This window comes from Lampetra fluviatilis, chromosome 52, assembly GCF_964198595.1.
Source record: "Lampetra fluviatilis chromosome 52, kcLamFluv1.1, whole genome shotgun sequence".
In the NCBI taxonomy this organism is placed as follows: domain Eukaryota; kingdom Metazoa; phylum Chordata; class Hyperoartia; order Petromyzontiformes; family Petromyzontidae; genus Lampetra; species Lampetra fluviatilis.
In genome coordinates this window covers 8,956,140-8,971,223 of record NC_136326.1, presented here as the reverse complement: position 1 = coordinate 8,971,223, position 15,084 = coordinate 8,956,140, and the positions used below count along the sequence as shown (strand labels likewise).

At 56.0% G+C, this 15,084-nt stretch overlaps 1 protein-coding gene across 4 annotated transcripts in view; it reads left to right on the top strand.

Moving 5' to 3' along the window:
* Positions 1-15,084, top strand: part of LOC144949143 (protein kinase C epsilon type-like) — a 384,575-nt gene that overhangs the window by 31,721 nt on the left and 337,770 nt on the right. For all 4 annotated transcript variants that reach the window (XR_013640246.1, XR_013640245.1, XM_078879021.1 and 1 more), the window contains exons 6-14: positions 1,145-1,179; positions 2,559-2,641; positions 4,383-4,512; positions 4,763-4,896; positions 7,865-7,961; positions 9,179-9,456; positions 10,732-10,956; positions 11,770-11,924; positions 12,967-13,105. Coding sequence is in view for 2 of the 4 variants with exons in the window: in XM_078879021.1 (XP_078735147.1) it covers positions 1,145-1,179; positions 2,559-2,641; positions 4,383-4,512; positions 4,763-4,896; positions 7,865-7,961; positions 9,179-9,456; positions 10,732-10,956; positions 11,770-11,924; positions 12,967-13,105 (1,276 nt within the window). In the remaining 2 variants the exon portion in view is untranslated. The remainder of the gene's footprint in view (positions 1-1,144; positions 1,180-2,558; positions 2,642-4,382; positions 4,513-4,762; positions 4,897-7,864; positions 7,962-9,178; positions 9,457-10,731; positions 10,957-11,769; positions 11,925-12,966; positions 13,106-15,084) is intronic.

Here is a 15,084-nt window from a genome sequence, read left to right as displayed (position 1 = left end):
GAGAGTTTGTGTCAGAGAGAGAGAGAGTTTGTGTCAGAGAGAAAGAGTTCGTGTCAGAGAGAAAGAGTTCGTGTCAGAGAGAAGGAGTTTGTGTCAGAGAGAAAGAGTTCGTGTCAGAGAGAGAGAGTTTGTGTCAGAGAGAGAGAGTTTGTGTCAGAGAGAAAGAGTTTGTGTCAGAGAGAAGGAGTTTGTGTCAGAGAGAGAGAGAGAGTTTGTGTCAGAGAGAGAGAGTTTGTGTCAGAGAGAAAGAGTTTGTGTCAGAGAGAAGGAGTTTGTGTCAGAGAGAGAGAGAGTTTGTGTCAGAGAGAAGGAGTTTGTGTCAGAGAGAAAGAGTTTGTGTCAGAGAGAGAGAGTTTGTGTCAGAGAGAGAGAGAGTTTGTGTCAGAGAGAAAGAGTTTGTGTCAGAGAGAGAGAGAGTTTGTGTCAGAGAGAGAGAGAGTTTGTGTCAGAGAGAAAGAGTTTGTGTCAGAGAGAAGGAGTTTGTGTCAGAGAGAGAGAGAGTTTGTGTCAGAGAGAAGGAGTTTGTGTCAGAGAGAAAGAGTTTGTGTCAGAGAGAGAGAGTTTGTGTCAGAGAGAGAGAGAGTTTGTGTCAGAGAGAAAGAGTTTGTGTCAGAGAGAGAGAGAGTTTGTGTCAGAGAGAGAGAGAGTTTGTGTCAGAGAGAAGGAGTTTGTGTCAGAGAGAGAGAGTTTGTGTCAGAGAGAAAGAGTTTGTGTCAGAGAGAGAGAGTTCGTGTCAGAGAGAGAGAGTTTGTGTCAGAGAGAAGGAGTTTGTGTCAGAGAGAAAGAGTTCGTGTCAGAGAGAAGGAATTCGTGTCGCACATACCACAGTCGTGTTCACTACATGGCCCACAGTTGCACCACTGCAGCTTACGAACCCCATCACCTGAGTTCGATTCCCACTCACGACCAACACACGTGACGACGAATATCCAAACTCGTCCTGGGCCTCACGTGGGTCGACTCAGTCTGAGCAGTGAGTAAAAAAAGCATCGCCACTAGAGAGACAAAGGCGGCCAGGCTTGGTGCTGGCCACCCATCCCCCCTCTTGTGCTGTGCCGACTTTCATAGGTGATCGTGAATGGCACTTGCCCCCACGGTCTGTTGAGGCTACACGGGGGATCTTTGTCTTTGTGTGTGTGTGCAGGGGAGTTATAGGCAAACAGGGTTACCAATGCCAAGGTAAATAGCATCCCCACCATCACCACCCCCATCACCACCATCACCACCCCCATCATCACCATCACCCCCACCATCACCACCCCCATCACCACCCCCATCCCCAACCCCCATCCCCATCATCACCCCCATCACCACCACCCCCATCACCATTACCACCCTCATCACTACCGCCAACAACAACAGCCGCTATTCACCACTAAGTGGCAGTGATGTCACCACGGCGCCTGTGCCAGGCCAAGTGCACATTGAGGTCTAGTGAAATGTCAAAAGCTAGCTGACAGGAGGTCATGGGACAGACCCAGGTGCCATGGGTTGACCGACTGGGATGACTGGCAGATGCACCACCTGTGCCCCCTACTGTGCCAACTTGTTGTGCTTTAGCCACCTGGCGCTCCGCTCGTTGTTGTGAGTGTTGCTCCTCTGGACTCCGTTGTTGCTGGAGGGCGACTGCCTCCACATCCTCTCGCACCACATCATCCCATCTCTTCTCTAGCCCGTGCCGTGCCCATTTAGCCCCCCCTATGCGGCTAAACAGAAGCTGCTTGGGCATGCGGTGGCTGGGCATGCGGGCTACATGACCCAGCCAACGCAGATTTGCCTGCCAGAGGAGCTCACCGATGGGACTTTGTCCAGATCTTTCGAGGATTTGTGAGCTCCTCACACAATCCAGCCTGGTTAAACCCAGGATGGATGGCAGACATGCCAACCTGAATGTTTCTAACCGGCGAACATTGCTCCATTAGGGGGGTCCACGTTTCACAAGCATAGAGAAGGAGGGGCATGACCGTGGCCGAGAAGACCTGAAGCTTTGTGTGGAGCGACAAACCAGGTAGCTTCCACACAGCGTTACGCAACCGATGAAAAGATATTGCCGCTCGACTGATTCGGAGTGAGACCTCTGCTGCCAAACCGGAGGTGGTCATGAGCACACTGCCCAGGTATGGGAAACTCTCCACTCTCTCCACAACTGCTCCATCACCAACGGGGAGCTGAGAGGGTGGAGTGTTTGATGACACAAAATACCCAGGCAGGTGCATAGTTTTTGGTGGGGCTGATGGTAAGACCTCCACTACCATCACAATCCACATCACTACCCACATCACTTCCCCGACTACCATCAGCACCCCCATCATTATTGCCACCCCCATCACAACCCCCATTACTGCCCACATTACGACCCCCACCTCCATCACTACCCACATCACCATCACAACCCCCATTGCTACCTACATCACCATCACAAACCCCATCACTACCCACATCACTTCCGCCAACCCCATCACCACCCCATCAAGCTGCATCGCATCCCTGTCAATCCGACTCGCGTCCTGATCTTGGACCCCCCCCCCCCCCCACTGGTGCCGCCCCCTCCCCCCCAGTGTGCACGTGCGTTGTTCACAAGCGATGCCATCAGCTGATCATCACGCGCTGTCCCGGCATGAAGAGAGACTCCTCCCCCGAGGTGATGACATCACCCACATCACCATCGCTACCACAAGCACCATCACCACGGGCAGCAGCAGCAGCACCACCACAAGCAGCATCGTCATCACCACAACCACCATCACCACCACAAGCAGCATCGCCATCACCGCAACCACCATCACCACCACAAGCAGCATCGCCATCACCACAACCACCATCACCACCACAAGCAGCATCGTCATCACCACAACCACCATCACCACCACAAGCAGCATCGCCATCACCGCAACCACCATCACCACCACAAGCAGCATCACCATCACTGCAACCACCATTACCGCCACAAGCAGCATCACCATCACCACAACCACCATCACCACCACAAGCAGCATCACCATCACCACAATCACCATCACCACCACAAGCAGCATCACCATCACCACAACCACCATCACCACCACAAGCAGCATCACCATCACCACAACCACCATCACCACCACAAGCAGCATCACCATCACCACAATCACCATCACCACCACAAGCAGCATCACCATCACCGCAACCACCATCGTCACCACAAGCAGCATCGCCATCACTGCAACCACCATCACCGCCACAAGCAGCATCGTCATCACCGCAACCACCATCAGCACCACCAGCAGCATCGCCATCACCGCAACCACCATCACCGCCACAAGCAGCATCACCATCGCCACAAGCAGCATCGCCATCACCACAAGCAGCATCGCCATCACCGCAACCACCATCGTCACCACAAGCAGCGTCACCATCACCACAAACACCATCACCACCACCAGCAGCATCACCATCACCGCAACCACCATCACCACCACCAGCAGCATCACCGCAACCACCATCACCACCACAAGCAGCATCACCATCACCGCAACCACCATCACCACCACCAGCAGCATCACCATCACCGCAACCACCATCACCACCACCAGCAGCATCACCGCAACCACCATCACCACCACAAGCAGCATCGTCATCACCACAACCACCATCACCACCACCAGCAGCATCACCATCACCGCAACCACTATCGTCACCACAAGCAGCATCACCATCACCACAAGCAGCATCGCCATCACCGCAACCACCATCGTCACCACAAGCAGCGTCACCATCACCATCACCACAAACACCATCACCACCACCAGCAGCATCACCATCACCGCAATCACCATCACCACCACCAGCAGCATCACCGCAACCACCATCACCACCACAAGCAGCATCACCATCACCACAAACACCATCACCACCACCAGCAGCATCACCATCACCGCAACCACCATCACCACCACAAGCAGCATCACCATCACCACAAACACCATCACCACCACCAGCAGCATCACCATCACCACAAACACCATCACCACCACCAGCAGCATCACCATCACCACAAACACCATCACCACCACCAGCAGCATCACCATCACCGCAACCACCATCACAAGCAGCATCATCACCGCAACCACCATCACCAGCAGCATCACCATCACCGGTGGTGATGGTGGTGGAAGTGGTGTTGGAGATAGTGGAGGTGATGGTAGTGGTGATGGTGGTGGTGGAGGTGGTGGTGGTGGGGGTGGTGGTGGTGGAGGTGGTGGTGGTGAAGGGGATGGTGGTGGTGTTGGAGATGGTGGAGGTGGAAGTGGTGAAGGTGGAGCACCTATGCCCGGGGCTCGTAGCGCTTGCCCCCGCAGGGTGTCGAGGCTACCCGGGGGACCTTTGTGTTTGTGTGCGTGCAGGTCGGGGGGCAGAGGTTCAACATCAACGTGCCGCACAAGTTCTACATCCACAACTACAAGGTGCCCACCTTCTGTGACCACTGCGGCTCGCTGCTCTGGGGGCTGCTCCGCCAGGGCCTCCACTGCAAGGGTGAGGAGTGAGGATTGGTGGCGGTGGTGAGGAATGGTGGTGGTGAGCGGCGGTGGTGAGCGGCGGTGGGGAGGGGGTACGTCTCTCTCTCATGGTATGTCTGTGTCTCCATGTCACTCTCGATCTATTTCCTCCGTGTCTCATTGTGTGTCTCCGTGGCTCGCTATGTTCCCGTGTCTCCGTGTCTCTGTAACGCCCTGTGTCTCCATGTCCCTGTGTCTCTGTAACGCCCCGTGTCTCCGTGTCCCAGAGTGCCGCATGGACGTGCACCGCCGGTGTGAGCGGAACGTGGCCCCCAACTGTGGGGTGGATGCGCGGGAGATGGCGCGCGTCCTCGCAACCATCGGAGTCACTCCCGACAAGATCAACCAGCCCCGGAGGAAGGTGGACAATGCTCGCCCACTCACTCACCATTTCGCTTACTCACTCACCAACTCACTCCTCCAACTACCGCCACGCTCACTCACCCACTCACTCACCGCCACGCTCACTCACTCACCCACTCACCCACTCACCCACTCACCCACTCACCCACTCACTATCTCACTCCTCTATTTACCACCTCACTCACCCGCCACTTACTCGTGAGCTCACCCACTCACCCACTCACCCATTCACACACTCACCCTCTCACCCACTCACCCATTCACCCATTCACACACTCACCCTCTCACCCACTCACCCATTCACCCATTCACACACTCACCCTCTCACCCTCTCACCCACTCACCCACTCACTCACTCACCCTCTCACCCACTCACCCACTCACCCACTCACACACTCACCCTCTCACCCACTCACCCTCTCACCCACTCACCCACTCACCCTCTCACTGACTCACACACTCACCCTCTCACCCACTCATCCACTCACTCACTCACTCACTCACTCACTCACTCACTCACTCACTCACTCACCCACTCACCCTCTCACCCTCTCACCCACTCACCCACTCACCCACTCACCCACTCACCCTCTCACCCACTCACCCACTCACCTTCTCACTCACTCACACACTCACCCTCTCACCCACTCACCCTCTCACCCACTCACTCACTCACCCACTCACCCTCTCACCCTCTCACCCTCTCACCCACTCACCCACTCACCCTCTCACCCACTCACCCACTCACCTTCTCACTCACTCACACACTCACCCTCTCACCCACTCACCCTCTCACCCACTCACCCTCTCACCCACTCACCCACTCACCCTCTCACCCACTCACACACTCACCCACTCACCCACTCACCCTCTCCCCCACTCACCCTCTCACCCTCTCCCCCACTCACCCTCTCACCCACTCACCCTCTCACCCTCTCACCCACTCACCTTCTCACCCACTCACCCACTCACCCTCTCACCCTCTCACCCACTCACCCTCTCACCCACTCACCCTCTCACCCACTCACCCTCTCACCCACTCACCCACTCACCCTCTCACCCACTCACACACTCACCCACTCACCCATTCACCCTCTCACCCACTCACACACTCACCCACTCACCCACTCACCCATTCACCCATTCACACACTCACCCTCTCACCCACTCACCCTCTCACCCACTCACCCACTCACTCACTCACCCTCTCACCCACTCACCCACTCACACACTCACCCTCTCACCCACTCACCCTCTCACCCACTCACCCACTCACCCTCTCACTGACTCACACACTCACCCTCTCACCCACTCATCCTCTCACTCACTCACTCACTCACTCACTCACTCACTCACTCACCCACTCACCCTCTCACCCTCTCACCCACTCACCCACTCACCCTCTCACCCACTCACCCACTCACCTTCTCACTCACTCACACACTCACCCTCTCACCCACTCACCCTCTCACCCACTCACCCTCTCACCCACTCACCCACTCACCCTCTCACCCACTCACACACTCACCCACTCACCCACTCACCCTCTCCCCCACTCACCCTCTCACCCTCTCCCCCACTCACCCTCTCACCCACTCACCCTCTCACCCTCTCACCCACTCACCTTCTCACCCACTCACCCACTCACCCTCTCACCCTCTCACCCACTCACCCTCTCACCCACTCACCCTCTCACCCACTCACCCTCTCACCCACTCACCCACTCACCCTCTCACCCACTCACACACTCACCCACTCACCCACTCACCCTCTCCCCCACTCACCCTCTCACCCACTCACCCACTCACCCTCTCACCCACTCACCCTCTCACCCACTCACCCTCTCACCCACTCACCCTCTCACCCACTCACCCACTCACCCTCTCACCCACTCACACACTCACCCACTCACCCACTCACCCTCTCCCCCACTCACCCTCTCACCCACTCACCCACTCACCCTCTCACCCACTCACCTTCTCACCCACTCACCCTCTCACCCACTCACCCATTCACCCATTCACACACTCACCCTCTCACCCACTCACCATCTCACCCACTCACCCACTCACTCACTCACCCTCTCACCCACTCACCCACTCACCCACTCACACACTCACCCTCTCACCCACTCACCCTCTCACCCACTCACCCACTCACCCTCTCACTGACTCACACACTCACCCTCTCACCCACTCATCCTCTCACTCACTCACTCACTCACTCACTCACTCACTCACTCACTCACTCACTCACTCACTCACTCACTCACTCACTCACTCACTCACTCACTCACTCACTCACCCACTCACCCTCTCACCCTCTCACCCACTCACCCACTCACCCTCTCACCCACTCACCCACTCACCTCTCACTCACTCACACACTCACCCTCTCACCCACTCACCCACTCACCCACTCACCCTCTCACCCACTCACCCACTCACCCACTCACCCTCTCCCCCACTCACCCTCTCACCCTCTCCCCCACTCACCCTCTCACCCACTCACCCTCTCACCCTCTCACCCACTCACCTTCTCACCCACTCACCCACTCACCCTCTCACCCTCTCACCCACTCACCCTCTCACCCACTCACCCTCTCACCCACTCACCCTCTCACCCACTCACCCACTCACCCACTCACCCACTCACCCTCTCACCTACTCACCCTCTCACCCTCTCACACACTCACCCACTCACCCTCTCACCCTCTCACCCACTCACCCTCTCACCCACTCACCCTCTCACCCACTCACCCACTCACCCTCTCACCCACTCACCCTCTCACACACTCACCCACTCACCCTCTCACCCACTCACCCACTCACCCTCTCACACACTCACCCTCTCACCCTCTCACACACTCACCCACTCACCCACTCACCCACTCACACACTCACCCACTCACCCTCTCACCCACTCACCCACTCACCCACTCGCCCACTCCCCCCCCCCCCCCACAGGGAGGCACCCCCCCTCTGGTCCTGACTGGAGACGGGAAGCAGCACGGTCACGTGGACAGGTCCAAGTCGGCTCCACCCACACAGCCACAGCCTGAAGGCGAGCAGCAGCATCAGCAGCAGTAGCATCAGCAGCATCAGCGACATCATCAGCAGCAGCATCATCAGCATCAGCGACATCATCATCAGCATCATCAGCAGCAGCATCATCAGCATCAGCGACATCATCATCAGCTTCATCAGCAGCAGCATCATCATCAGCATCAGCGACATTATCATCAGCATCATCAGCAGTAGCATCAGCAGTAGTAGCAGCAGCATCATCAGCAGTAGCAGCATCATCATCAGCATCATCATCATCAGCAGCAGTAGTAGCAGCAGCATCATCAGCAGTAGCAGCCTCATCATCAGCAGCATCAGAAGCAGTAACATCATCATCATTATCATCAGCAGCATCATCAGTAGGAGCATCAGCATCATCAGCAGTAGCAAAATCATCATCGTCAGCATCATCAGTAATAGCATCAGTAGAATCATCATCAGCAGCATCCTCATCAGCAGCAGTAGCATCATCATCAGCAGCAGAATCATCCTCATCAGCAGCAGTAGCATCATCAGCAGCAGAATCATCATCATCAGCAGCAGTAGCATCATCATCACCACCATCATCATCAGTCGTAGCATCATCATCAGCAGCATCATCAGCATCAGCAGCAGTAGTAGCATCAGCATCATCAGCAGTAGCAGAATCATCAGCAGCAGCATCAGAAGCAGTAACATCATCATCATCAGCAGTAGCATCATCATCAGCAGCATCATCAGTAGGAGCATCAGCATCATCAGCAGTAGCAGAATCATTATCAGCAGCATCATCAGTAGTAGCATCAGCAGAATCATCATCAGCAGCAGCCTCAGCAGCAGTAGCATCATCATCAGCAGCAGGATCATCATCAGCAGCAGTAGCATCATCATAAGCAGCAGCAGGAACAGCAGCAGCAGTAGCATCGGCATCATCAGCAGCAGGAACAGTAGTAGCAGCAGTAGCATCATCATCAGCAGCAGTAGCATCATCATCAGCAGCAGTAGGATCATCATCATCATCATCAGTAGCATCATCAGCAGCATCACCATCAGCATAATCAGCAGCTGCAACATCATCATCATCAGCATCATCATCATCAGCATCATTTGCAGCAACATCATCATCATTAGGAGTTTCATCATCAGCAACATCATCATCATCAGCAGCACCATCAGGTTTCACATTGCTGATCTACGAATCGCCCCTCCTCTCCCCTCTCTCTCTCGGCCTTGCAGATGTTGAGGAGGGCCACTTCGGTGTGAGGAAGGCTCGGTCCTTCAACGGCGGTGAAGGGGACGGAGGAGGAGAAGGAGATGGGGAGGATGCAGGAAGAGGAGGAGGGGGGGAGGCGGGGGTCGCCGTGGAGGGGGGGTTGCCGCTGCCACCCGGGTCCAGTGTCGCCCCGGGAGGGGGGAGCCCAGCCGATGGCTCCCGCGTGGTGGCACCGCGCAGGAAGCTGGGTCTGCACGACTTCAACTTCATCAAGGTCCTGGGGAAGGGCAGCTTCGGGAAGGTGAGGGAGGAGGGGAGGGAAGAGGGCTCTTTTTCATCGTGCACCCCAAAACTGTGTGGGTGGCACATTCGCTCGGACGTGGGTGGGCGTCTCTTTCCCAGAGTGCACCCCAAAAAAGGACTGCCGAGGCGGCTTCAAAGTCCCTGGGGCTTGTGGGAGATGTTGCTCGGTGCACCCTTCATTGCACTGCGGGTGTGGTCATCCACGTGTCGTGCTGTGGATTCGGGAGACGTCGGAGACGGTTTTGTAGACAACACTCTTTATGAACACCTCGCTCGGCAGTACAGCCCCAGAACACTCGGGGCTACGGTCCCCCTACACCGCTGTGTGGTGAGCCACTGCCTCAGGGCTGACTCACCCTGACACGGAACTACACTGAGGGTCCTCCTACACCACTGTCTGGGTGAGGCACTGTGTAAGGGCTGACTCACCCTGACACAGGACTAGACTCAGGGCCTCCTACACCACTGTGTGGTGAGCCACTGCCTCAGGGCTGACTCACCCTGACACAGAACCACACTGAGGGTCCCCCTACACCACTGTTTGGTGAGCCACTGCCTCCTGGTTGACTCACCCTGACTCAGGACTACACTCAGGGTCCTCCTACACCGCTGTGTGGGTGAGGCATCAGGGCTGACTCACCCTGACACAGAACAACACTCAGGGTCCTTCTACACCACTGTCTGGGGAGGCACTGTGTCAGGGCTGACTCACCCTGACACAGGGCTAGACTCAGGGTCCTCCTACACCGCTGTGTGGTGAGCCACTGCCTCAGGGCTGACTCACCCTGACACAGAACCACACTGAGGGTCCTCTTACACCGCTGTGTGGTGAGCCACTGCCTCCTGGTTGACTCACCCTGACACAGAACTAAACTCAGGGTCCTCCTACACCACTGTCTGGTGAGTCACTGCCTCAGGGCTGACTCACCCTGACACGGAACTAGACTCAGGGTCCTCCACCGCTGTGTGGGTGAGGCATCAGGGCTGACTCACCTTGACACAGGACTAGACTCAGGGTCCTCCGGCTATGGGTGCCTAGGGGGAGGCGATTCTAGCTCGCCCTCGCCAGGGTGCGAGTTCCGACCACTGACCCACTGGACCCGGTCCTGACAAGGTCGTCGGGCCGGGGGTCTCAGGGTCTCACCACTGAGCCCCACAGAGTCCCTGGCGAGGGCAGCTGGGCTATGGCTCTCGGGGTCTCACCACTGAGCCGCACAGAGTCCCTGACCAAGTGTGTCGCGTTGAGTCTCAAGCTGCGCTCCGTGTGGCGCAGGTGCTGCTGGCAGAGCTGCGTGGCCGGGGGGGGCGCCGGGCGGCTGGTGAGGGTGGTGAGGGTGGTGAGGAGGAGGAGGGTGAGGTGTTCGCCGTCAAGGTGCTGCGCAAGGACGCGATCGTGCAGGACGACGACGTGGAGTGCACCCTGACGGAGAAGCGCGTCCTGGTGACGGGGCGCGCCCACCCCTACCTCACGCAGCTGCTGTGCTGCTTCCAGACCGCGGTGAGACCACCTCACCCTCACCCCTAGCTCACCCTCACCTCACCCTCACCCTCACCCCTACCTCACCCTCACCACTAGCTCACCCTCACCCCTACCTCACCCCTACCTCACCCTCACCCCTAGCTCACCCTCACCCCTACCTCACCCTCACCCTCACCACTAGCTCACCCTCACCCCTACCTCACCCTCACCCCTACCTCACCCTCACCCCTACCTCACCCTCACCCTCACCCCTACCTCACCCTTACCTCACCCTCACCCCTACCTCACCCTCACCCTCACCCCTACCTCACCCTCACCCCTACCTCACCCGCACCCCTAGCTCACCCTCACCCCTAGCTCACCCTCACCCCCACCTCACCCTCACTGCTACCTCACGCAGCTTCTGTGCTGCTTCCAGACCGCAGTGAGATCACCTCACCCCTAGCTCACCCTCACCCCTAGCTCACCCTCACCCCTACCTCACCCTCACCCCTACCTCACCCCTAGCTCACCCTCACCCTCACCCCTACCTCACTCTCACCCCTACCTCACCCTCACCCCTACCTCACCCTCACCCCTACCTCACCCTCACCCCTACCTCACCCTCACCCCTACCTCACTCTCACCCCTACCTCACCCTCACCCCTAGCTCACTCTCACCCCTAGCTCACCCTCACCCCCACCTCACCCTCACTGCTACCTCAACCACACACAGTGCTTCTGCTGCTACTGCTACTACTGCTACTACTGCTGTTGCTACGTCTGTTGCTTCTACTGTTGCTACTGCTGCTACTTCTGTTGCTGCTTCTACTGCTGCTGTTGTTGCTGCAGGACCGGCTGTTCTTCGTGATGGAGTGCGTGAGTGGAGGGGACCTCATGTTCCACATCCAGCGTGCGCGCAAGTTCCCCGAGCCGCGAGCGCGCTTCTACGCCGCCGAGATCACCTGCGCACTCACCTTCCTGCACGGCCACGGTGTCGTCTACCGGTGAGGAGACGCTCACCCCGCTCACCCCGCTCACCCCGCTCACCCCGCTCACCCTCACCACCACCACGGGGGGGGGTCTAGCGGTGAGACGCTGGTTAATGCAGTAACATGATTCTACGTAAAAGGTTTCAGTTGGGTGTTTTAACATCTCAACACCTGTTTTGTTGTCAGAAAAAAGATGAAAACCTATTCTCATATATTGTTGTACTGGCAAAGGAGGTCCCTTGATGTTCCCACGTGTGCGTGTCCCCACGTGTCCCCACGTGTCCCCACGTGTTCCCATGTGCACGTATTTCCGTGTATTCTCGTGTGTGCGTGTTCCCCTGCGTTTACTCCCATATGTGCGTATGTTCCCGTATGTGCATGTTCTCATGTGTGTGTGTTCCCGTGTGGCGGGTTCCCGTGTGCGCATGTTCCCGTGTGTGCATGTTCCCATGTGTTCTCGTGTGTGCGTGTTCCCATGTGTTCCCGTGTGTGCATGTTCCCATGTGTTCCCGTGTGCGCGTGTTCCCATGTGTTCTCGTGTGTGCGTGTTCCCATGTGTTCTCGTGTGTGCGTGTTCCCATGTGTTCTCGTGTGTGCATGTTCCCATGTGTTCCCGTGTGTGCGTGTTCCCATGTGTTCCCGTGTGTGCATGTTCCCATGTGTTCTCGTGTGTGCGTGTTCCCATGTGTTCCCATGTGTTCCCGTGTGTGCATGTTCCCATGTGTTCTCGTGTGTGCGTGTTCCCATGTGTTCCCATGTGTTCCCGTGTGGCGTGTTCCCATGTGTTCCCGTGTGCGCGTGTTCCCATGTGTTCCCGTGTGGCGTGTTCCCATGTGTTCCCGTGTGTGCGTGTTCCCATGTGTTCCCGTGTGCGCGTGTTCCCATGTGTTCCCATGTGTTCCGGTGTGGCGTGTTCCCATGTGTTCCCGTGTGCGCGTGTTCCCATGTGTTCCCGTGTGCGCATGTTCCCATGTGTTCCCGTGTGGCGTGTTCCCATGTGTTCCCGTGTGGCGTGTTCCCCTGCGCGTGACCCCCCTGCGTGTGTCCCCGTGAGCAGGGATCTGAAGCTAGACAACATCTTGCTGGATGCCGAGGGGCACTGCAAGCTCGCCGACTTTGGGATGTGCAAGGAGGGCGTGAAGGACGGGGTCACGACCTCCACGTTCTGCGGCACCCCCGACTACATCGCTCCCGAGGTGGGGGGGGTGGAGAGAGGTTGGGGTGGGGGGGTGGAAGGAGGGGGGCGGTGGGTGGGGGGTGGGAGGGAGGGGGATCTGATTCTGCCGAGGTGGCTGCTATCCACGCCGCTCGTTCCGACTCGCGCAGCGTTGAGCGTGGATGGGGCGAGGGCTTGTTAACGGCGTTACCCGGTAACCCGTTGGAGAAGCGGTCACTGGTTCCAAGGGGGATATGAGCGAAGAACGCACCGATTGCCACGTTATGGTGGTTGTGGTGGTGCTGGTTGTTGTGATGGTGGTGGTGGTAGTGGTTGTGGTGGTAGTGGTTGCGGTGATTGTGATTGTGGTGGTGGATGTGATGGTGGTGGTTGTGATTTCCGACAGCCTAAAATCGGTTCTAGCTAAATGGTTCAATTTCGCAGTCACCCCTAAACACACCCCAGTGGATAATATCATTGCCCAGGTCGATGTAGCCCTTAAGGGTTTGGGACACATTACTGCAGACGTGACAAGATCGGAAATCGCTGCAATCCTCAAAAATGCACATATCAGCAACACCAGTAAATATGAATTTTAAAAAAGAGATGACATCATCATATTCTCAGCCGACAAGGGCAATTCCACAGTCATCATGGACAAAACCACATATAATAACAAAATTCAGGACCTACTTAATGATGGTAGCTATACCAAAATTAAAAGAGATCCCACCAACAACTTCATTACGAAAACCAACAATATCATCACTGATTCGACATCTTTAATCGAACCAACCAAGCTGGTTCCCTTAAAAACCCTCTGCTGCTAGACTACCCAGATTGTACCCAGATTGTATAGCTTACCAAAAATACATAAAGAAGGTACACCACTTCGTTCTATCGTCTCCACCATTGACTCACCCACCTACAAACTGGCCCGATTTCTGTCTGAGACCTTACAACCATTCTGTACTTAACTCAGCTCACTTGGTATCATTCATTAAGGACATCTCACTATCTCCAGGTGATTTGCTCGTTAGTTTCGATGTGGTTTCTTTGTTTACCAAAGTTCCTGACACCATTGCAATCATTGAATATTTGGTCCAACAAGGAGTGAATGCTGATGTACCGGCCCTGGTGAGACACTGCCTCACCAACACTTACTACAAACAAGTTGAAGGTACCCCAATGGGTTATCCCTTATCTCCAGTTGTAGCCAATGTTTTAATGGAAAAATTTGAGACTGACGCCATCCAAGCATCCACTCTACGTCCGTCGTTGTGGAAGAGGTACGTAGATGACACGTTTGTCATCTGGCCACCTGGCCTACCAGCTCTGAAGCAATTCCTCATCCACATCAATTCCATACACCCAGCCATCAAATTCACCATGGAGGTCGAAAAGGATGGCAAGCTACCATTCTTAGATGTTTTCATCGAAAATAGACCAGATGACTCAATGGGCCACTGTCTACAAGAAGTCACACATATGGATGCCTACCTAAAGCCTGACTCTCACCACCATCCATCCCAGAAGAATTCCCTCATCAAAACTCTACACCATAGAGCTCGATGTATTTTCGACCATCATCGCCTAGCCAGTGAACTCGAACACGCACACCAAGCTCTCAAGATGAATGGATATTCAGACTACACAGTCCGTAAAGCTATCACCCCAACCGTTGGGAAAGAACCATCTGAGGACCCAACCAAAACCATCACCTTGTCATACATAGCAGGGGTCACCAAAAATATTTCCAAAATCATGAGCAAACACAAGATCCAGGTTTGATTTAACACAGTACATAAAATTCGTGATCTGATCCCATCTGTGAAGGATGTGATCTCTGACATGCAATACCCCGGCGTCTACAAACTAAGCTGTCTGCGGCAGTAGTTACATTGGGGAAACTAAGTGACATGTCACCAGGACCATCACTGCCCACTACTACCATCACCACTAGCAGTAGCCCTTTACTGGTGGAAGCCCACCACCAGTGCCTTCGTGGCCCTCTACGAG